The sequence below is a fragment of the Trachurus japonicus genome, chromosome 21 (assembly GCF_045865225.1).
Source record: "Trachurus japonicus isolate A0001 chromosome 21, Traja_1.0".
In the NCBI taxonomy this organism is placed as follows: Eukaryota; Metazoa; Chordata; class Actinopteri; order Carangiformes; family Carangidae; genus Trachurus; species Trachurus japonicus.
In genome coordinates, this window is record NC_140927.1 from 14,215,256 (window position 1) to 14,240,874 (window position 25,619).

At 40.4% G+C, this 25,619-nt stretch overlaps 1 protein-coding gene across 2 annotated transcripts in view; it reads right to left on the bottom strand.

Moving 5' to 3' along the window:
- erbb4b (erb-b2 receptor tyrosine kinase 4b) overlaps positions 1 to 25,619 on the bottom strand; it is a 323,074-nt gene that overhangs the window by 138,344 nt on the left and 159,111 nt on the right. For both annotated transcript variants that reach the window (XM_085766219.1, XM_085766220.1), the window contains exon 2: positions 22,837 to 22,988. In XM_085766219.1, the coding sequence (XP_085622345.1) occupies positions 22,837 to 22,988 (152 nt within the window). The remainder of the gene's footprint in view (positions 1 to 22,836; positions 22,989 to 25,619) is intronic.

Below are 25,619 nucleotides of genomic sequence, written 5' to 3' on the forward strand. Positions count from 1 at the left end.
TCCATCCTCATAGACCTTCCTTGCTGAATCCTTGCCACAGGAAGAGACAACTGCTGCACTAACTAATGAAGATAAATATTCCCATTCATATACCCCTTAAACATCTGGCTCTCTCTTTTTTTTTTTTTTTAAAGCTGCTTCCTCATCAACTTTGTCACCATTGTTGGCACAGCTTAAAACAGCGGGGAAGCGATCGCAAGTTTGACCAATGAAAACGTGATCTGAAATCAGTGGTGCAGTATTTCTCTGTCATGTCAAGGGCACATTATAAAGGGAGTATTATGGGCCTATGAAGACATACACACAACATGATGTTTTGAAAGTCAACTTTAACATTGCAATATAGCCTCGGGGCATTCTTTGTGCCATGTCGTGTGTTGCAAAATTTTGCCATTAGTGCTGCTGACCAATAAATCATAATTTAATTATCATCACGACATGAACATGCAAAAGAGGGGTGTCATTTGGCTTGGTGGGTAGAGCGAGTGTGCAGAGGCTGTAGTCCTCGCTGCAGCTGGCCCCGTGTTGAGTCCCAACTCATGCTGCATGCCGTTCCCCCTCTCTCTGCCTCCCCATTTCCTGTCTCTCTCTACTACACTATCAATTAAAGGCAAAAAGCCCCAAAAATATACTTAAAAAACAAACAAAAACATGCAAAAGAATTACTGAAATTATAGAATAAGAAAAAAAGAAAGTTTAGACACACATCATGCACTCACAATCAATTTTCAAGGCACAGCATTGGAACCAAATGAACCAGAATAAAGTTTGTTTTATAAGAGCACACATGAGTGTGACATAAAAGTGAAATGTTGTGAATAAGATAGAAAAAAAACTTTCTGTGTGTTGACTGCAGCTTCATTTTCCACAAACCTCTGCAGCTGTATATGCAAACCTCATTATATGATTATTCACCACAAGTCATACGGTCTTTACAATAGTGAGCAGTGTTATCGTACATCACAAATCTACCTTGTACCATGTAGGCCCAACTGCCATATGTCATGGATGCCTGTTGGACATAAATGAGTCTCTGCAGAGAAGTGTTCTTTTCTACCAACTGGGAAATCTGCCACGTTTCCCATTCATCACCGAAACTAGATTTGTCCCAGCACAGTTTCAAAAATAAGCCACTCACTGGTCAAGCACAATATGTAATCAACATGCCACAAATAGACAGACTCTGTGTGAAGCACTGCACAATGATGATAACAATTTCCCTTCGTTAAATACGCCTGGCTCTGAAAGGTAAAAGGAAATTGCAACAACTCATTACAGGTCTAGAGGTTATGAATGAATGGATAACGTCTATATAACTAGTAGAAGTGGAAAGAGACACATTCCAAATGCACTTGCACCATGCATTTTGTTCCAATAGAACCCAAAGAGAGGTACGTACATGCAAAAACATAAACAGAACACAAACAATGGTACAAAAATTTTAATTTAAAATTTTCATGAGCACTGATCTAAGACACATACAGTCTATGTATATGGAGAATGGGCGGATACCAGAGAATCTGTGGGTGGGTGCGCGGTACTGGTCACAGATCGAAAAAGAATGATTTTTTGCCAACATTTCCTGTCTGATTCCTTGCAGCTTGTCTAACTCCTCTCCCTTGCTCACAGCCCAGACAATGAGGCATGGCACAGCTCCTATTGATTTACGAACACAGTAATTAAGAAAATACATGTGTATTGTCTTTTTTTTCTCTCTCTTTTTTGCTCTCTGTTCCATTGTTTTTATTTTCTCTCTTTCTGCTCAACACAGTGAATGCCTACCCCTCCCTCTTTGTTGTGTAGCCACAAACTGCTAAGAAAAGAACATGAACCAAATTAGCAAGGCATTTATTCATGTGGCAGGGGCTCTTATGCTTAAAATAAATACTCCAATAAACATGCTGTTTTTCATCAAAGTATGAGTAAGAGTTCTTACATTTGAATACATTCTGATAATAAGTATTTATAATAATCACACTTTAGTTGGGTACTGCAGCACCTATTGTTGCATTGCTCTGGGATATTGGTGTTTGTTGATGCTTAAAGTTAAATAGCTTAATAATAGATAGCACAAAGTTGGTCAGCTTAACTTTTCTTTTCATCTCACACAAAATAATGTTATTCTGGATCAAGCAGAGTTGTGGATTTTTTCCATGTCAGAAAATTGCCACTCCACTTCAAGTCCCCATCACTGTTTTGCTGCCATCGTCAGTTTCTTTGATCAGGAGTCTCTGTAGGACAGTGGCAGCAGGAAACACATCTGACGCAAAGGATCAAGAGCTTACTTTTTGGGTCAACTTGTGTAATTGCGCCAGAACTGGTGGTGTAATGTTTAAAATGTATAATAACAGTTTTGTGTCCAACTGCCTCCACATGACCAACACTTTTCTGAGCCAAGTGACACTTGTTAACAGCCAACTAGAGGGTGTGAGTAGCACATGGCAGCCTACAGAGACCAGCATCATCAGTTTTGTTATTGTCTCACACCATAATGGAGAAACCTTTTCATTTTATTCCATAAATGTGCATTTCAAGTGCACCGTTAAGATGATGACACCTCTATATTCCTTGAAAGTGGCAGGTTTTGAACCTCTGTGTCTAGCGTGCAACATTCTGTTGCTGCTAGCATTTGTCAGGTGCCTATGCAACGCACTGTATAGCCTACCATTTTTGTGCAGAGCAGTGAACACTGTACAAGACTCATACCTGATGATCTGACGCTGCAGCCATATTTCCAGACATACTTACTATGCCATTTCCATCCCGCAAACGAGCTTCTGAGCAGCTCATCAGATAGCGGATTTATAGAGTTAAATTATCAACTTTTCTGAAATTTAAAACACCACCAACATCCACCAGCCAACAATAGTAAATCAACACAACTAGGTCAACACAGTATCAATCAAAGGGCAGAATTCATCATCACTGGCACAGCAGCCACATGTCATGCCACAATTATATTACAGGAGCTATGCATTCTATTGTATAATTAGTTATTCTAGGTTGTATTTGCAATCAAAAGTCTCAGGATACAGTCATGCAAGTGCAATCCAGAAATCAGAGTGAAAAAGTGTGACCTTTGAAGTTTGGTGCTGAAATTGATGAAGGGTGCTTGAGCAAGTTGTCACAAATGACAGGGAGCTTTACATTAAAAACAGTGAACATTGTATCTTCCATCATGTCCACTAGAGAATAGGTAGTAGCTCCACTTTACGTCTGATGTGGAAAAGTCTGAGATCCATCAGTCATTGACACTGCTGCACAGAGATTGCTCCAGAAAGTGGCACTGTAGTCTTCTGTTGCTTTTCTTAATCAGATTCCTCCCTTGAAATTTAAGAATGACTTTGCTCTCCTTGTGAGACATATTTCATATATATGAAAAATGTTTCACAGATATTCAAGATAATGATTTGAGTTTAAACTACGCTGAGTAAAACTACTTTTTAAAACAAAACACACAGTGCTGTCCTTCATGTGCGAGATAGATCAAGTGTTTCTTTTTTCCCCCAAATTTATTCTATTATCCCTGAATGCTCCTTGCCTTTCAAGGGCTTGGGTGCAGGGAAATGGAAACCCCAAACACACACACACAGAGTTCCTCTCCGTCTCTCTCATCATGGCAGCTCTTTCCCATTTCACCTCCCTGACAGTTCCTGAATTGAGCTCGGAAGCCCTCTGTCATTAAGACTGACTTTCACCTTTGGCAGGAAAACGAATAGTGTGGTGCTCAACTTATGCTATGAGAACCATTAATAGAGTGAGGAAAGAGAGCCATATTCTTCGCATTACAGCCTTCTTTCAATACCATTTTATTTAATGTATACTTTATTAATCCCTGTAATGTAGCTATAGTCCCTGGACTCTATGGAGCAAAAGCACAGCACCTGATGAGTATCTGTGTAACTGCTGTTGGATAAACCTTAGGGTTGGAGGAAATGCAAATGCAGAGTAATTGTGATCTTGCACATTGTGTGAAGTGCAAAAAAATCAATGATGGTCATTCATTTTTGAATTGGCAAACTGCTTTTGATGCTATAAAAGTTACCTATTACAGTGTTCTGGCAGATAATGGATTCACTGGTCACCTTCAAAAAGGTTCCTTCATTAGCTTCCGTTAGCTTCACACTCCTCTCTAGTTGGACATTAGCAAGAAACCAATGCTGTGTCGCTCACAAGCTATTTTGCAAGGTAATTCCAAGTAGCAGGCAGCATCAATTTCATCCTCCATTTGCTTTCTGCATTGTACCTTGAGAAGAGAGATAAAGACAGATAGAGAAGGAGAACAGTGGAGTGACACCTCTTCCCATGAGGGGAAACTGCGACTCCATCAGAGCACGGGTAATGAGTGGACTCCTGTGGGGAATTCTCCAAATGGACTAATTTGTAATTGATTCAGTGCATTAATTACCGGCCTGGTTACGCCTGTGTCATGGTTAATATTGTGCCGATCTGACGAGGCTGGGAGGCCTTTCTGCATTGGGACTGTTCGGGTGAGGCAGCTATTATTCAATTAAGCCGTACATATCGGCGGCAAGGCAAGTCTTAATCCAAGAATAATCACTTCCCCACGCTCCCCTACTATAAGCTGATGTGTGAGAGGAGGGTATTTGGGTGGGAGGCAGTCCTAGATCCATGCAGCCCATGGTTAGCTCCTTAATCAGGCCTTCAAACCAAGTCCCATTGGTCCTTTTAAGTTTTCTACCAGTAGAAGAAAATCCTGCTATCTAATGAACGTTTTCACTGATTCTGTGACACAGTTGTACATTGTGTTGGTGAGATGTCTTCATTTCAGTTTTGCTGTGTGACTCTCCCAAACTCTACACTAATAATCATCTCAGTTTGAAAGAGGTGAGATGCCTTAATTGTGTGGATGTTTACACATTAAAATTATATTAATATAATACCATATTTGTCAAACCTGCACAGGACCATTTATTTTTATTGTAAACATCCTGTATATTGTGGCTCTTGTCTGTCATGACTATTTAGTATTTTCTATCAGCATCACTGACCTTTGAACACACACGGCTGTTTACTTACACTGACAGCAGTGTTGCCAATTTTCATGCAGCTTCTGTAAACTATGCAAGTAGAAGCACTGTGTATATTACTTTCTCACAATCAACATCTTGCATGACATCAATTTAACACAACATACAACACCGTGTTGGATATTGGATTGTAACTCTTCATTTAGTGCGTTATATGCATATGAAGTCAGTTGACCTTCAATGCTGGATCGGTGATGTTATCACACTAATGCTCTCTGACTTTGAGTGCTATCCTAAGATTATTGGATATGAAAGTTGAAGGCACAAGGCCTCATGGGTAAACTTCTCTTCAGTGCTGAAGCACGAATACCTTAATTGCAGAGACACTCAAGTGTGATTGCTTCGGTATGGATTTCCCTCTTCGGAGATACCTACAGTACTACAGCTTAACCCTTCCACAAAATTTAAAATAAATTTAACAATAAAATTGATTGTTTTTATTTAAAAAGTTTCTTCCTCGTGGACAACAACATGATCATTATTATTACAAAAGCTACAGGCCTCCTCATGTTCACCACACACTGTAAAAATGAATCTCATATTTCAAGGAACTACGGTAAATTCTGTCCATGTGACTAATCAAAACAGACCATGTGCTCCAGTTTTACTTACAAAACAAGTGGGGACCATACACTGTACTCTTTTATCCTTTATCAACTTTTTCTGTTTTCAGCCCTGAGCAAGTAGAGAAGATAAAATAGAGGCCTCTCTCTCCCTCACAGTTGATTATATTTCTGCTTTGATCTACGGCGGCCATCCCCTAACCATTCTCTAAGAGTTTGGACCTAGCACAACACAACAAAAACAACACCCACGGCCCTGGGAGTCACCATACAGTACTCCAGTCAGCCCTTCACTGCTTATTTCAGAGTGGCAATCTAAAGAGCACCCACAGGAGCTGTAAATCATCTAGTCTCCTCTCTGTGGGCCACATTTGCTTTCTATTTGGACAGGGCATTTCAATGCAGAAAGACAGAAAACGGGCATTCTCAAACTGAAGTCCAGGCATCTCCAGGAATCCTTCAGGGCATTCCAGCAGGCGCCCAGAAATGATCCCTGACAGTGCTGGTTGGTTTCACTCTCAACATAGTACAGTTCAGACAGTTCAGTAGCCTCGGGCGAGTTGCAATCTTTTTTCTTAGAAGTTTACAGCAGAAAAACAGTGCAATATTGCTTCTCGGCTAAATCTAAACAGGAAACATTTAATAATAAACCTGTAAAATGAAAACAAATAGGAAAGCAAAAAAAAGGCCTGAAATATGATTTGATCTGATTTTTTTAGCAAATGACCAGGAGTCATTTGCTAAAATAATCAACTCTTGCTCCTCTGGCCGGATTTAAGAGACACACAAATCACGCCCTCGGAGCGCTATACTGGTCTTAGTCAAATTATAAGTCTAGTCAGACACTTTGGCGCAGGGGGGATGTCACACAGCGGCCTGGTTACTTGAGCCCTCCACTACCCCAGTGAGACTGTTAAATGTTGCTGTGGGGGAGCCTTGGCCATGCTTAATGGCCCTAACAGCATTATTAGCTAATAAAGGTTGATGGGCCTCGTGGCTCTATAAATTTAGGGGGACAGGAGACGAAGAAGCAGCGGCCGTGTTAAGGTGAGCTGTCACTATGGGACTGTATCACTCTTGTTTTGCACCAAGTCACAAGCATGATGAGTTGGTGGCTTTGTTTTCTATGTATTGAAGTATAAGTAATACACTTGACTTGGTTTCAGTCATCTATTCACTTAGTTATCATCTTTGAAAAAAGGACCACTGTCTCAGCAGTTCTACTTGGTTGGGATCATTTGCAAAAGCTGCTGTGGTGCTTTCTGTCTGGGATGTTGGTGGTTTCCTTGGCACATAGAGTAACTTGCATTACAGATAAATACCCTGCAGATTCAGTAAGTTTGCTTATACTGTAGGTTGCTGTCAACAGGAGTACCATCCCTCTGCTTTCAAATGTTCTCAATAGTGCAACACAAGACCTCTTCTAGATGATACACACTCCTTGCAACTGGAAGATAGCTCACTCACACAGACTTCCTCATCCTTAGCAGCCTGCTTGTTATACCGTATGTGAGAAATACATCATCATGTACTCAAGCCCAAAGCATTGCCTATAAAGAATAAAGAAATGACCTGTTTGATAAACTCTGCACATGTTGCCACTTTGAACCTTGGATTACTGAAGTGATCAGTGATATCTATAGTTTAAGAAAAAGCCCCTTTGAGGAACAAAAGAACAACATTTACCATCTAGAGGTCCACTCCAGACAACAGAACCTGATCATTTGGACACAATCTATATGAATGAAGATGGAAAATGGGGGGAGAATGAATGTGCAAGACAGGTCAGGCAGCAAAAGCTGCTTCTAAAATACCCCCTTCACTGTATATCTTGTCTGAGTTAAGTGATGGCCCAATAAAACAAGTATTAGAGTGGAAAAGAAATAGGTGACGTGGCCTCCTATTCTGACCACAGAGGAAATCTCTGAAATTGAAGATAAAGGTCTTGCTCTCTCCACTGGGAACCAAGGAATCAGTTTTCTGACCCACTTGGCTGTCCTCTCTCTCTTTCATACACACAGACACACACATACACACGCATACACATACAGAAAAAGAGTGGCTGTATCCAGCCCATGGAGTTTTACTTGGCAGTCAGACCTATCAGCATTTCTAAGAATTAAACAAACCCAGATAACAATCATGTTTAATTAAGAAGTTGCAGTGTTATGGTGGAATTAGAGCAGAGCATTATGAACTTAAGTGAGTCTCAGTCACTTCAGTGCAGCTCTCAGATCACATTCAGTAATGAAACAGAAGTGACATATTGACATTTGCACAATTAAAACTCAACTGCAATGTATTGTATTACACATATTTTTTTTTTAAAATGAATGTATTCTTCTTATGTGCTTTTCAGGTTGTCTGTGACACTTGGCTGAGAGCTCAGGGGAAGTATCTCCCTACCTCAACATTTTCCATATAGCCTATTTGCAAAAGAATTTGGGAAGAAATGTTAATTAACCCAAATATATTAGATAACAAGTGATAATAATCAGGTTAAGGAAAAAAAGGGCAAAATTTTTTAAATTACAGTCACAAGTATTAACGAGAAAACGAAGGTTCTATTAAACACAATTTTAAACACAATAGAATTGTCTGACTATCTGCAGAACTTTGACCTGCTCTCTTTTTCATTTTAGAGGGAAGTCAAGTCAGTTTAAAGGCAGAAAAAAGAAATCCAGTGGTTTTAGTGTGATGTTTTTTTTTTTTTTTGGTCCCATCGAGACAGAGACTCCTCCAACATGGTACATGGCTGCGTGTATATGCGTGCATGCATTGTTGTGAGTGTGTGTGGGTGTTAGGAAGTTTATTTTTGAATAGATGGGACATTGGGGAGCAAGTCGGGAGCTGGCGCCCAAGCAAAACATGCTAAATATTTGAACTGTTTTAATGGACATCTCCTGTATTTACAGTAGTTCATGATGGAGCCGTTACTAGCTCCCAGCTAGAAAACCGGAGCTGTGGAACCTCTGTGGTTTGATGTGTTCTCCTGGAAATGTGAGGTTTTTACATTCATCTCTAGTTATGTAGGCACCAGGTTTCACTTCTGCTCTTTTACAGAGTGTGGAGGTGGTTAGTGTCAGACTCAGGAGTACTTCAGAAGAGCCAAGGCCTGTCATGTCTAGAGCTTGATCAGACCTTGGAGTTCAAATATGGTCCTTCAAACCATGTTTACAGTTTCGCTTCCTCATTTTCAACTCAGTCAGCTGAGTAAAGGCTTTCGCCAATTATCACTGAGGTTATTGTCAAGGGTTTTTCTTATTTTTCTTTTCTTTTGTACTCTTATATTTTAACTTTAAAACATTCTTTGTCTTTCCTCCGTCCCGCTGTCATCATGTTCCAGATCAATACAAGAACCAGGTTGCATGTGCTCACACATACATCACATCTATCCATCCATCCAGATCTCCCACTTTTGCTCCATCTTTTTATCACAACAACTTCAGTGTCAGGCCTCTGGCAAAAACTACCCCTGCAAACTGATGATGTTGCAGGGGGTCTAATCACTACAGACTTTTGCTACTGTGCACACCAGTTACCCAACAAAATAATTTTGTTAGCTATCTCTTGGCTTTGGATGTAATTTTTGGTTGCTTCTGTTGGTAATAACCCAGCCAGCCATGCAGACAAACATGTCAGCCCTTAGACGCCTGCTTACACATTTTTGGTTTTAGACAGAAGCGTGACTGGATTCAGTTGCTAAAGTCTAACTGAGCAAATGAAAATGAGAATTTGTCATCACATTTTTTTAATATCCATATTAGATGGAATCAGAACAAACTCAATATATACTATATATGGAAATTTCACCAACCTGGCAAATTATATTCCTAAACATCTTCCCAATATTTACAACAATTTTCCTATTCCATTTTTTCCTCTATTTCTCTCCATCTCTCGCTCTCATTTTATTACCTACCTATTATTTTGTTCTCTCTCTCTCTCTCCTTTTTTTGGAACTTGCTCTTACACTGTACTGTAGATGTCAATGAAAGAGCCATAAATGTCAGACCAATTTTTGCTTCCCAGATAGTTGTGCACAGAGTTAGACAAAAGCCTATGTAATTACAGTAGTAGTCACTGGTCCATTAGTGATAAAGAAGTGATGGTTCGCATGGGTGGAGCTGGCACTGTTAGCTCCCGACAATGCATTCATTACATAGTAAAAGCTGCAATTATTCTAAAAGAGACCCTCTTTCTTATTCTCTGTCTATTGCACAGTTTCTTTATGTTTCTTTTCTTCCCCATACACCCTGCCGCTTCTCCTTCCTGTCTCCTTTGCAGTGCCCTTATCTACACTATGACACCATAAGGCAATGGGATATTATCAGCATAAAGCAGTGTCATCAACTCAATGAGCAATTAAGCTATTCTCTCATCTTTATGGAGGAAGTTTGAAACTCTGAATATAAAAAAGAGGGAGAGAGAGAGACAGAGAGAGCGAGAAAAAACATTTTCCTCCCTCTGATAGGGGACTTTTTGGTTTCTTTTGTGGTTGGTCCTCAGATAATACTTAAGTACTTTTGGAGGACAGATAGGAGCAACAATGGCGTCTCCTGTGGCATGGGTCTAGGAGACGCTGGGCTTATGTGTCTGTTTCAATCACAGTAATGACGCATAATTTTACCAGCTATCCAACCCAAAACAAGTCATGGCCACACTGATCAAAAAGGAGGTAATGTCTACATGGATTAGGGTTACAATTATGGGGCAATGATTAAATAATCCAGATTGAAATTAAACTGCATTGTGTTTTTATCTTTCTATCTTTTGTTATTATCTTAAATGACCATAGTCTTGTGACATAAGTTATGTTAATATATGTTTTGTCGACAAAGGCTTGAATAAGCTTGGATGTCAACAAAAGATTTGTTAGCAAGCAGAGCAAATGGTTTGTTTGGTTGTTTGGCTGGTTAGATTAGATTCTGAAAAAAATATGGTAGTTGTAGAAAAACCTGGGGTTACACAGCACACTGCATCTCTGTTTCAATTCAATGATAACACTAAATCACAGTGAAGTGCAGGGAAGAGCTGAACAAAGTATACTGGAAAGACAAGAAAAAAAAACTAATATAGAAATGTAATAAACAGTAAATAAATGGTGTTGTGCAATGAGTGTTCCTGCATAGCTGGAAAGTGGTCTATGTTGAAAAGTATGTAGTTTATATAGGAATGTGCTGACAAAGAAGGTAATGTGCGACACAAGGGTGAAATTGAGCGTCTCAAACAGGAATGAATAGACTTTGCAATGTGAGTAAACTGACTCACTAACTGCCTCTCTCAGTGTTATTTGTTGAGAAGTAGCCTTAAGAAGCTGATGACTGGATGTGACGAATCAGAGACAGAGAATGTTCCTGAAAGTCAATATTAAAAAAACGTAGAGTCAGACTCATACTTGACTAACTCATTCCCAGAACTTAAAAGTAGAGTCTACTGGTTTGTTCGTTGCAGACTGTAAACACAACATACAAACTGGGCCCCTCTTCTCTGGCTCCGTTGCACACGTCCCCTGCCCCTGACAGCAGCTGTCAGGACTGACCCATGTTCAACTGCTATTCACATGGAAAACCTTCTCTAGTTCGGCCTTGAAAGTTCTTGTTTAAATATTTGCTACAACCACCAAGATAGTGACTGGACAAATCATACAGACTCTTCCTTTACCATTCCTTTATTTTTAAATGCCTCACAGGCTGAAACAAATTTACTGAAATGCAGCAGCACCCCCCCATGCGAGCATGATTTCAGGAACAATTAAAAATGGAAATGGGTTTTGAACTTTCATAAGTCAGGATGGTGGATTTTCTCCTCAGGATTGTCTTTTATCAGTCTTTCCAAAAAGCTCAAACATGTTCCTGAGGTTTTCTGTCCATACTTGATTCTTCTTCTGTGGAAGGCAAATATAGAGGAATTTATACATCTCTACGTTTTACCTAATTTTGTAAATATGCTTTACAGAGCTGGAGGATTATATGATATCACTGGCTTATTAAAAAACATCCTGTATTGTCCAGATCATTGTGCGTAGTGCAAGGGCACTACGGGTTCAGTGTGATTTGTGTGGGTGGGTGACAGCCAGACAGAGCCTGAAACAGCCAATAGCCATGGAGCGAAAGTGATACTCTGCTTGTCTTCAACACTCTGTTTTCATCCCTTCCAAGGTAATTTGGCTTGCATGGGTCAGCGCCCCTGACCGCAACACCCTCCGAGGCCACCAAGTATCCCTCACCCCCCTCCCTACTCTGATATACTCGGACTATTTATTCCCAAAACCCACTGGTGAAATTGGCTGAGGGCTAATCAACATTTACTGTAGCTCCTCCGAGTGTGTTATTACACAGCAATTGATGGATGGTACAATTATACCCTGTGTCACTTAGCTAAATGGCTATGTAATCCTAATGAGTTTTTATTCAAACACTGACTAGTTAGCGCAAGGAGAGATCGTGTTGGTTGCGGTGATGGTGGTGGTGAGGATGTGGGGGTGGTAGGGAAAAATGTGAGGGTGGAAATGCAATGGGAAGTCACAATAATGTCCATGTACATAAAGAAAAAAAAGAGGAAAGAGAGAGAGAGAAGGGGATTATAAGTAACATGATGAATGTGTGTGTTGCTGCTAATGAAAACCAACAGCAGTGCAGTGTGTGGTTGAGATGCAGAGCACTTTTCGGTAAAGCAGGGAGCATGTGGTATTGGATATCACAGACATGACATGATGTCCATACAGGATGATGTTTATAACGTTATATTTACATCATGAGTTCTCTTCTGCAGTGAGTAACTTATAAAAACTGACATAATATAAAAAAAGCTCCTATCACTCAAAATGATGCAGGGTTTTGCAGAAACATCTAATATTGGATGGATTATATTAGATTTGATCCTGGTTTTAAATCACATTAGAAATACTGCAATTCATGTCTAAAGGGTTGTTTTTGATTGGACTTTTATAATAATAAAATTACAAACTCAAATAGGGCCTTCTGTGCACTTAATTATATATCCAGCTTCACTTTTTTCTCTCTCATCATCAAACAATTCAGCAAAAGAAAGCTCAACATAATATGGACCAGGTAGATATCACCAGAAATCAATTTCATCAGTTTGCTATTTTGAGAGCACACCATTCTCATTTGTTTGGATGATGATCATCGAGCTTTTTAGGTAATTTCCAATGGCAGAAGGAAAATGTGGTGTTTAGATGCTTCCTGCTGCAGACAGACAATGAAATTAGTCTGAAAAACAGGCCAGTTTTATGTATGTACTGATTCTGATGCTATTATTCAATAATTTTTGACAATATATCAATATTTACCAATTGTAGTATATTCATATCTTTCATGAAACAAACATAAGCATAGGGAAAACAAAAGGGATGGTGGGGAGTTCCCTGATTTCTATCTCTGAATCAGTTGTTGTTGAGGTATGGTGAGGTAAAATTAAACCAAACATCAATAAAATTTAAACTGCAGGAAGGTAATAACAATTCAGACGAGACAGACTAAATTCATAAGGTCTAGTATTACCATGCACGGTCTCACCAGCACAGGCTGAATGCATATAAAGTATGTGTTAGGGGTTGGGGGCCTAAATAAAGCCAGAGAGGATTAAATGTGCTGGTGGCTGTTTTTCAGTAAGCGCTGTTATCAATAACGTTTTGTTAATGAGGAGGATGGAGTCTGCTTCCAGCAGAGCTATTGTACTCTGGCCAACTAAGCCTTAACTCCAGCCATTCTTGAAAGGAGGTCCCTCATCTTGGTTGCATGGGGTGGAAATTGATTTCGATCCTCCTGAGAAGTTGGTCTATATTATTCACCTTCTTTTGGCAGGCTGCAGAGGGAGGCAGATATGAGGTTTGAAAGGTATCACAGAAGCAGGGTGGGCTATTGTCACACCACGGTTTAGCTTCTCCTCCCCACCGCCTCTCTATTCAGTCTGGCACTGCTCTTTTACGATAAGTACTACCACCCCTACCTCTGCTGTGCACGTGCGTGTGTGCATGTGCATGCACAGTGTTGTAAGTCTGTCTCATGCATCTTTGACACTGTCTATGCAAAGACTACGTGATTTTCTTTTAAATTTTACTTCAATGCAGTTACATACTGTGGGCATGACTAGTTTTCACAGCTGTTTAAGACCCCTCCTGTCTGCCCACCAAGTGACTTGAAGCTACTACTGCTGATCAGAATTCGTCAGGTGGAATTGTTGAACTACAAACATCTGAATGGACTCATGTTTATTTTCTGTGACAGTCTTTGTGTCAACATTATGCATCTGAAAATCCAAATTTTCTGAAATCTGCCAAATCTTTTGGAATCCTATACAACACCATCATATTCTTTGGGCATTTCATTAAAGAATGTCTCGCTAGGCTACTACTTGTAGTAGCTAAAAGTAGTAGCCTACTCTATGAACGACAGAGACAGGGCTACTGTAACTCCAACACTTTACTGAAGATACTATTTACACACATAGTAAGTAATGAGTAGCTCTGAAGCATAAATGAAATTAGAAAAACAGGATTTTCTCTTGTCAGACTTTTTTTGTTGTTGTTAATTGGAATTAACTAAAACCTGAGCTTGATTGCTTTCCAATGAAAACTCTTATTTATAAAATCCTGTTTTTCAACAGGATAATTATCTTAGAATTCTGATGTAATTATCTTGTTAAGATCAATGTTCTCATTTATTTTTTCTAATGCCTATGCCTAATGCTTCCACACTGTACATACAGGAAATGTAAGTATTAGCAAATTGATGATTGTTTGCAGTATGCAGCACACATGATTAACAGAGATATGTGAGATTTATCTTCAAGCATGTTACTGAATACATATGCCTAATCCATGGCTCTACGTAAATAACATTCATATGACATTTTCAGGCAACTGTGTTACATCTGCTATATGTAGAGAACTCAAACAAATTCATTTATGGGGAATGTTTATGGTCTGAATCAGCCTGGCGTCTCTACAAACTAATAAATGTTGGACAAAAATAGGGTGCATTGATTGCAAGGATATGGTCTGTTACACACAAGACACACAACATTTAACAGGATAAGGCTAAAAGACAAAGGCCACCCTGGGGGGTGCTAGAGCGTTTTGGTGGAGGTGCAGAGGGAGAGAGAAAAGTCAAATAAACTGCATAAATATGGTGAATATAAGTTTTAAAAAAAATCTCTCAGAGTCATAAACACACAGACAACTTTAAGATTCAGTGTGATATATCTCCGGTGTCCACCTTAAACAAACAACTGAAATTTTGCTAGGAAATTATGGGGAAAAAAAGAAGTTTGGAAAACATCAGGTTCAAGCTTACATGGTGAAGAGCAACATCTATTAAACATCTTTGAAAGGTGACATTTTTTCCAGAATTGAACAAGAAGACAAAACTCTCAGTATGAAATATATAACCTGGTCTTAAAGGGATACTTCTCCCAAAATCAGTAATTCACCAATTTTCTACTCATCATCATGCCAAGGAAGGGTTCGGAGAACTTTCAGAGTTATCAAAATGCTTTTGGAGTTCCGGGCGGGTCCGGCTGGCAACGGATTTTCATATAATGGCAGTGGAGAGAGCTCACTTTTGAATCATCCAAAACACACACTATGAAACATCAAAATGCCTCCATATTGCTCGTCTGTACTGGCCCAAGTGTCCTGAAAGTTTTTCGTAAAAAAAAAATCTCTGTTTTTGATGTTCGTGCGCATGTGCAAGATTTGCTGCGAGATGCCTGTTCGTCATTGTAAACCATTGGATGTATGATGTAAACATGGAAGAACATCTCGCAGCAAATTTCACGCATCTTGTGCAGTCACTGGGAGCTACCGCTACAACAAGAGATCAAGTAAATTTTTTCCGAACAACTTTTTCATGTCGCCGCTGCAGGACACTTGGGTCAGTACGGACGAGCAGTATGGAGCTATTTGGATGTTTCATGGTGTGCGTTTTGGATGATTTAAAAGTCAGCTCTCTCCGCCAACATTATATGAAAATCTGTTGCCAGCCGGACCCCCCCGGAAATCCAAAAGCGTTTTGATAAAAATTCTCAGAACACTTCCTTGGCATGATGGTGAGTAGAAAATTGGTGAATTATTGATTTTGAAATGTCCCTTTAACTGTCTCTCCAAATAGGATTTAAATTACTGGAGGTCCGGTCCAACTCACACTACAGTCTTCCAACACTAGAGTTTATTAACTGTCTATGCCATTCCTGTTCATATATACAGTATAACATTTATGCAACACCTACTGTATGCACAGAAGAAAAATGAATTTACAAAATAAAAAATTGTAGACTAAGAAAACAACAACAGACTGTCTGGCACTGAATTAATAAAAGTTAGATTTTTACATTTAAACACACTAAGGGCAGTGCAGAAGCAATTTTCTCCCAACCTCTGTGATCCGGTAAAGATTTTCCTTTTTTTTTACATTATCATTATAAAACAAATCAGCACAGCTGTGAGCTTTGTGAGTGTTTTTGTGCTGATCTTTTCTTTTTGCCCTCTCCAGGGCTACAGGTCAGTATTAATGGAGAGAGTGGACTGGTTATTTGAAAAGAATGGCAAGAAGGGGATCAGAAATAAACAGACGTTTAACCTCTCCTATCATTTATTCTAGTCTTTTCGCTTTATCAGCCCAGATCATTTCTAGAAGGCAACGGAATGAAATGCAATGGGCTGTCCAGGAAAATGTACTTGTCAGTCAAACAATGAGACAGGTTTTAGCCCTGCCTATGATTACAAACACACACACAAACACACAAACACACACACACACACACACACACACACACACACACACACACACACACACACACACACACACACACACACACACACACACACACACACACACACACACACACACACACACACACACACACACACACACACACACACACACACACACAAAATATAACCAATTGCTGTGGACAATTTAAAGGAGAGTGGGTTTAGAATTAATGTCACTAAGGCAAAGAGAAATGTTTCATAGCATTACTGTAACACACACAGTCTCACATATACACACACAAACACACACATAAAAACTTACACAAAAAGATCACACATCATCAACATCCCACTATCACTGCCTGTTTCTTTTCTATAGAAACATTCATTTTCAGGGGTGACTGTCTCTGTATCACATACACTATTTTCCTTTCTCACATCAGGAAAAAGTCATTTTGCAGGTGTGACAGCTCCAGCTGTATGTGTTGTATGTGTTGTCCTGGCTTGTTGGCTTCTCTCCTCTGTTTCAGGTGCTCTGGCCACCCCTGTGCTGTGTCTGCTACACCCTGGTTCTCCTCTGCTTAGGTTTACATTCCATAGCTTCTTGGTTCCTGGGGGCAGAGCTGTCTACCTCGGGCTGTTGACTGACTGAACCTGTGTGGAATTGCACAAAAGCTGAGCTTCCTTGAGCTCTGAGCTCTCCTTTTGCGCCCTAGACATCCCAGCCCCTGACTAACTCTTCATTTTTGGTTTTGTTATCCACCACATAACACATGGTTGAACACATACACATGGTTTTCTCTGTATCCCACATCCCACCACATTCATCCATGATCTTGAATTAACAGAAATGTGACTTTAACTCAGGCTTACTATGTTTTTACATTAAGGGTTGGTTATAGCAGGTGAAGAAGGAAACATGCAGAATAAGATGCCATTATTAGGTTGAAACATGTACAGTGAGTAGCAAGATCTCAACCAAAGGCTGGCTTCAAGGTTCTCAGGTGGATCTGACTAGTACAGACTTCCCTTTGGCTGCTACTGTGCATGACAAGTAAGAAGGAGGAAATATATAAAAAGGAGAAAAAAGAAAATCACTTCAGACATCTTTGAGTAAAAGATTTCAAGGGACTTAAATTCCCTTCATCTTCTCTTTCTTTGCTGTCTAGCTTTCAAACTAGTTCCTGGTCAAACTCTTTCACCCCATGTTCCCTCTCCAACCTTTCTCCTCGTGAGTTCTTTCTCTCAATGGTCTCACTTCCCACCCCACACTGTCCTTCTTCGTGTCAAATTAAAGTGATGGAAATGAACTTGAGGGGACGCTAATTGCAATTGTCAATCCAATCTAGGTCGGGGCTGAAAGACAGGGGCTCCCTCGCACTTCATCAGTCTTCATTAATATTGAAGGAGTTTGCTGAGGAGCAGGGGGCCAACGTAATCTGCACTCATCTAACAGTGCATCAAAAATTAGGGAAGCTGGGGAGGGCGCTCATGGCGCCTGAGGGACAAATATGCCAGTCAAGAAGAAGTAAGAAGAAAGATGTCACATGACAGGTCCAGAGTGCCAGAATAGATGCTGCTTTCAAAAATGGTGGGAGAGATCATTTTTAAACAACTTCATATGCATCTTTTGACAAACTCGTTAGGTAAAAATATACTATGTAGGGGACAATGCCCGACAAGGCGTCCATTATCAGAAATTAATGGACAATGTGGAGGCGTGAACCATCCGACACAAAGCTGAAGAATTATAAGGTTGGCTATGTTACAACAGAAAAACGTTCAAATAGCTCTTTGAAATAAGTGATAAATCAGTATGTAATAACCTAGTGTGGGCCACTCTGTACTGGTGAAAATTATAAATAATACCAAATAAATAAATCAAATTATGTTTCTTCAACTTGCATGTTGCTTTAATTCTGTCCAAAACCTTGCAATTAGCTGCTGTCATTAAAACCTGCCATACTTGTAACTCTGATATATTTCTGACAGGCACCCGAAGGCAGCATAATGTTAATTTGTCGAGCTAGGTCAACTTAACATACAATTTATGTGCCAGCAGTGAGTCGGTCACTTTGAGCCTTGCATAAAGTTGTAACAGTATATCTAACAAAAGTGGTGAGAGAAGAAAGATGGACTGATGATTTAATGATTTGCATGACTGTATGGCCCTGTCACAGACACGCACACACATTCTGTATCAGTGACCCAGTACAAGTGCCAGCTGGTCATTGCAGCAGGGTTTTCAGAGGGTTGTTGCCCACAGACCCACACAGATGGTCGCTCCACCTCCTCTGGCAACGCAAACCTGTGCTTTATACCAAGAGAGATATAAACTTAAAGTGATGCAACAGTTAGGCCCGTTGAGTGTTAATGCTTATTCCCTGCAGTTTTGCTACAGATAATCTTAATGGATGTTAGTTTTAAGAAGAAACTAAAACTGTGCCTGGAGAGAGAAGTAGTATCCTTGTGCCACATTTGAATGAGTAAAATTAATTTAAGCTATATCCTCTCTGTCAGAATTTGGCATCTGATCTCCCTCTTGAAAGTGGCTCTAGAGCACAATTGTGGCCATCAAAACACAAAAAACAAAAATAAAAAAACGGTTTTATTAAGAACAAACTGTGTTTCTTTTTCCGATTTAAGCATTCCTCTCTGTTTAGCCCTTGGGTTGCAAACTTGATGCACCTCATGTAAACGTTGTTGCATAATGTATGAGATAAAGTGATAGGTTTCACTCTCTGCTAGCGACTTAGTTCTGGGTTTTAGCAGGATAACAAAACATCTGATGTTAACCTCTGAGGTTAATACAAACATTACAGCATAGAGAAAAGGCTCAGGTTAGACATTCAGCACTCTATAGCTCTCCCTTGGCCTTACAGACTCATTTCAAAACACTTGTATTGGCTGTTTTATGTGAGAAAGTGATTCATTTCAGCAAAAAAGGTTGATCACCCCCAGAGTCTATTAACAGCAGGGTTAAGACAACTGGGACTGAGAGTGCATACAGAGGACACATCTACTGCCTCCATTTTCTCCATCTAAACTGCGCTTCCCTGTTGCACAGGAAAATATTGATTCAGACGGATTGAAAAGATCTGATATCATGTACTGTAAAATATAAATTTCTGACTGTAAAGACAGTACGGTTACCATAAGTAACCAGATGTGTAACCTCTGGTCCACATAGTCTCTGGTATTCCTGCCTACTGGTGCAGTTACAGTGGTTTCCATCTGGTACGCATCACTGTGACAGCTGGGAGTGTTTAAAACAAGTGCAAGGTCGAGTGAAACTCTTCACACAAGTGTCACTAAGGGCCACATTAACAGACCACCACAGTCATTTCCTAAAATTGCATTTTCTCCAAATGTACTACATGAATGTATATTAATTTCACTACAAGGGAATATACTTGAATCTTGTGCCTCTCAACACAAAATCTAAATCTACAGTGTTTGTTTTCCCCTGTTGTCTTTGCTACCTTGTCTTACATTCTATTAACTTTTCTTACACTAATAACATGAGGCCTGTTGGAAATATTCAATATCTCAGTTTGTAAACAATGACTCTATGATTTAATTACAACTACAGGGACAGAGGTGGGGACTTAGTGCTATTGAAGGAATTACATGTTTACTAATGGTTGCAATGGCAAGACAAACAATCTGATCTGACTGTGACTGTGAGTTCCTTCTGAGACTTGGAAGAGAGGAGAAGAGGGGAAAATTAATATTTCATAATCACAGATCTGTTTATGAGTGCACGCGAGAAAGCGATATGAGGGAAAAGAGAGACGCAAAAGTGTGTGTGTGTGTGTTTGCTTTCCTCTGTGTCCCATTCACATAAACGAAAATGTCACACTGGAATACTTTGAGCAGTGTACAACTTGTCATTTCATTTTCTTGACGTGCACACACTTGAGATGCAAATGCATCTATGCTCTGTTTCGTAATGGGGGGAGAAGGATTCAGAGGAGCGGGAGCATGGATTTAGATTTAAACACTGACGCCGTAAACACTGCGTGCGGTTGAAGCTCAGTGGTGTGCTGTTGGTCTGAACGTGAATATGTGAGAGAAGAGAGAAAGCCTCAGTGCTGAAATGCAGTTATTAATCATGGCACGAGCTTTGATTCATCTGTCGTGGAGGCAGTTTGGAAGATGGACTCTATTTACTGCTAAAGTTGTTTGAGGGGTTTTGGGAGGCAGCCATCAATCTCTTGGCTATCTTGAAAAGAGGGAGCCAATGCACAGGCATCAGTTTCAATCACCTCCTAGAGACAGCTGGTATGGTACGCTGCTGCACAATAGTTTTTTCTTCACCGTACCTCACTTTCTCTACCTCAAGGTGAAGTTTTACCCTCCCTGGGGAAGTGCGTTATTAATGTGTTTTATCATAATAATAATAATATTCCCTAAAAATACACACACTGCCCTGCCCTCATGCTCCCTTGCTGTTTGGCACCCTGTGTTCTTAATTAGCATCTTCAATTAACCCATGTTAATTGCCAACAATGGAAAGGTGGAGGAACCTGGCAAGCCAGCACCGCAGGGAACTGTTTTGGAAATGAGCTGTGGTGTAACATGGAAGTCTGCATGTAAAGAAGCAATTGCAGTCCCATTTAAATATTGCTCATACAGATGGCAACCTATTCTGAAAGTGTGAATATTAATTCATTATTTTAAAATATAAACTTGTTCTGTGTAGTTAAACAACAATCACATTTGGTTTTTGAGCTGCACCCCCCCACACCCACCATCTATTTTCATCTAAGTCAGTGGGGCCTATTACCTCTGCAGGAGTCTAATGGTAGCACTTTACCATCCATTGCTCCCTCTTTCTTAATATCATCTTGGTTTTGTTTGGCGTCACAAGGGGGGTTTGTCAGAATTGCTTTGCACAATGTTGAACACTTAATGACACTGTTTTGTTTAGCTGCTTTGATCAATCATAATTTTTTTTTGGTCCACACAAACCGAACACACAGGAGGAGACAAGTTGCCCCATTACTTTCACCTGATGTAAACAAATGATTTGGGCATATTAACTTTCAATCATTGCTGAAAAGAGCAAAGTATGAAAACACAGCTTGCCTTATAGCCTCTGTAGCCCAGTTAACTCTCACAGCAATAGCTGCCCATTAATGTAGTGTAACACCAGGGGAGCTCCCCAGCCCTCAAGATAGACTGGAATCAATTGGAGCTGAATGGTTTTAGCAGTGCACAGAGCAACCAACATAGTCAAGGGTGGTGTTCTTGAGAAACGGTAGGCCAACAAAGGCCAAAAATAGCAGCTAATTTCACCCAACAAAAAAGAGGGAAAATAATGTTTTTTCTCAATAGTAACCTCCTTCTAGCCTTTCATTACTACTCTGGATCCGAAAGGCCTGGGGCTGCTACCATCTGACTCTGTGTTTGTGTGTATGCATGTGTCCATCAAAAAATAAAAAAATAAAAAAATAAAAGGAAGTGAGCCTTAAAGCAGAAGTAAGCGATCCGGTCGTTTTGGCTAACTTCTTGTCAGCCGATGGAGTTAGCAGTCCCCGCCCTCGTCATGGATCTATTGGTCCTCGTCCCTACGTCACCACATTCACGCGCATCCCTTGGGTGCACACACAGAGAGGACTGCCCCTTTATGCCGTTCTCTCTCCTCATTGGATAAAGGTTGTAGGATACAAGGAAAGTTTTCTCCTCGGTTTACAGCAGAGCAGAGTGACTGACAGACCCGTGTTTCGGACCAAACACTCTACAAGTGATTGCTGTTGGAAGATAGAACTATTTAAGACTTATATTAACACAAACATTTCGCTTACTTCTGCTTTAATGTAAGCAAGCTCCAGTTCAGCTCCCTCACCCAGGTTGTTAACAACCTCTCTTTCTGCAACGTTGTGGATTTCATAATATTACTTCCACATTCTGGGATTAAAAATGATAAACCGCCTATTTAATCTATGAATTTCACTGATTTTAAAAACTGTTCATAAATATCTGAACATTTCCAGAAAGGTATTCGTGTTCATTGCCACAGAACTTCTGTCAGTGACTCATGTTTAACAATGAAAAAAGTAGATTTACCAGATTATAAATAATAAAGATTATTCTGTGCCTCAGACCACAATGGTGTGAGCATATAATCAGTCAGACACTCTGAGAGGAGAGGTCTGATTACCCAAGATTAGGGCTATTTCTTGCTTATCCTTGGCCGTGTCGACACTAATCTGAATGCTGATTTGTTGAAAAAGTTCTGAGCACAGAGCATTCTCTGGGCAACAAGGACAAATGTTAAAACCTTAATAATGAAGTTCACATTCCAGACACTTCACTACATTTTGGACAATAACTGGTAGGAACAGATTGCATTTTCAGTTCATAATCACTTCAGTTAAGGCGTCAATGATTAATCAATTGATTCATGACAATTCTTAAAGGAGGTATATTCTGACTTATTCGTGCACACTGAGTCAAATACGTCAAATTAAGTCCTTACACGGAGGAAGGTGAGGTCACGGCTGCGGTCGATGCTGGTGATCTCAAGGTTGCCCATTACGACTTCACAGTTCTCGTAGTATTTCCTCAGGGTGCGGTACTGCTGCTCCAGGTCGGACAGAGTACTCAGCTTGTTCTCTGTACCAGCACATACTGTAGAAAGAGACAGAAGAAGGGAAAGGGGCAGAGGGATAAGACAGTGTTAATAGAGCTTTTGACTCAGAAAACAGCGCGTGATCATAAACACCACAGGGTCACATTGATTATCCCATAATCTGAATGTATTCTTCAAAGAATAATGAAAAGAATGGTTGTTTTTTTCATTTGCAGCAATGTGCCAACACTGGTGCTGCAGATAAAAAAAAGTGTGAATGTAGTGTAAGCTAATAAAAATAGTACATAGACAGTGAGCTGCAGCACCTGCTTAGTGTAGCCTGGTCATGTAACACTAAGAACCCACTGGACCTCGCTGCGCCCCCAGCCCCACCTTACATCACCCCTCGGGGCACTCGGGACACACGAGAGCTCTTTAGCAGCAAGCTGGGCTGTTCGCTTGACAACTAATTAAATAGAACCATTTTCCACCCGTTGCACACCTTGCTGCCCCCCCTTCCGTATCGCTCTTCACCCCCACCGCACCCCACCCCCATGACGACACAAACCATCTGCCCAATCAGCTGGTGCTGACTGGTCAAGCATGACCCACAGACGTTTGTAGCGATTGCAAAGATTAGGGGCTAAATCGCCATTACCTGGGGCTTGTCATGTTTTCTCCTTTGCTTTGTGGAGGGACTTTGAGTGTGTGTTGTTCAGAGATATGTCTACAGTTCTATAGTGCACTTTTTTATTTCATTCCCATGCATACCCTCCAGCTGATCACACACTTGCAGTCAGAGCATGGCTCACCTCTGAGCTTGTTCCCACCTGTCCTTTCTCCCTAAACATGGATTTTTTTTCTGACAGTTTATTATTAGTTCTGTATCCAGTTTGCACTGCCCTCTCTCTCTCTGCTCTGTATGCGTCTGTATTCTACCGCTGTTAATTTGAACTCCTTTGTTTCCATTTGCTGCTTTTTGAAAAGACAATGTACTGTTGACAGTCATCTCCCCTTCCTTCCACCTCAAGTACAGCTTTCGCTTAAGTGCATTTGTTTAGTGTTTTACTTTCCTTAGGCTCCATTCTCAACAGTTAAAGTATTTTGCCCGCTTTCGACCTCTCTGTCATGTCTATAATGGCCTCTTATTCTTTTTCAGATTCATCTTTTTTTCTCATGTTTTTAAGCTCTTGGGGCCAATTTCTTGTTTTCCAATCTTGCTTTATTGATTTCATTGTTTTCTTTCTATTTCTCTTTTCTTGTTTTTTCATATCAGTTTCATGGTTACTTGCTCTACCTTTTTCACCCTTAACAGTGAGGCTTTCGATTGTGTTTAATAATTTTCTGACTGGCTGATTTCAATACACAGTTCCTCTTTACTCCTTTAAAGATGGAATCATAAAACTGCGCCCCCTTGACTTGAGCTTAGCAAACTGTATATGTACAGAACACGTCCAGCACTTGCTAATTTTCTGGAAGCCTTTATTGACCTCAAATGTACCCTGACTGGATGTAGAACATAAGACACATTCACAGCACTGGGTGCCCTATTGATGTATAGTTTGCAAACCTAGAGGCCAACCAAGATTAGGACACTAGCATTTGTTCCTCTGAAGAATTATATATTTTTTTTATTGCATTTGTATTGCTATAGCAATGTGGTTTTTCCCACTTGCACCCTCTACATGCTCGATGACAGAGGAGCCATCGGTGTGACGGAGAGGTGACAGTTCCTTCCCCGAGTCTTGTCACATTGTCACCCATGAGCTGTTACCTCTCTCTCTGAACACCTCCACCCTGAAAGATCTTCACTGATGTGCTGCATTTTAATTCAAGATCCCTTCAAGAAGCCTATCCTGTGCCTTCCTTCGTACACCTTACATCTCCCTCAAACTCAACCTGAGTGATTTTGCTCTATCCTCTCAGCTAGTAATAAACTAGGCCAAACTCATTTACCCTCTTTTCTCCACACAGGCATTCAGTGGCAAAATCTTTCAATTCCATTTCCTATTTACTTCCCATCATTACACCACAGATACATCTGAGGAAAAGAGGATTCGGCCTCAAGGCAACACAGGGTGTAAAGACAAATGTGATTGTGTTCAAACACTACCACATCGAAGCAGATAAGAGATAAGTGGAACTATTCCAATGTGACCTGGACAATATTCGTACGAGCTAGTGGTGATTAGCTAGGTTGCATACCATAACGTGCTGCTTAGGAATGATATATGGCAGACCTGGGTGTTTTCAATAACAGTTAGCGTGGGCTTGAGGGGAGCGGGATGGAGGGTAGAGGGGGGTCATAAAGTGAGGATAGGTGTAATAAACTGTTATTGCACCCTTGGGGCAGGGCGCTAAGATCAGAGGAAAGGGCCATTGTGGCATGTGATGTCTAGTGAAATTCACTTTTTTATACTGATTTGCTTCCCCAAGCATACCTTCATAAGCCTTCTGACTGTTATAACCTGCCGTCTGTGAAGTCTATATGTTGTTGTTGATTTTTTGCCCATGTGTGAGTTTTAATGAAACACTATGAAATCCTATAGCTCTGCATGAGTTGAGATGGTGCTGAGTGCCAAGTGAACCACGACAAAACCATCTGTGCATGTGCGGAGAGCCTATAGAGGAAGTGTGAACTGTTGAAGGTTTACTGCAAAGCCTGGTGATCCTACTGTCTGCGTGTTCGG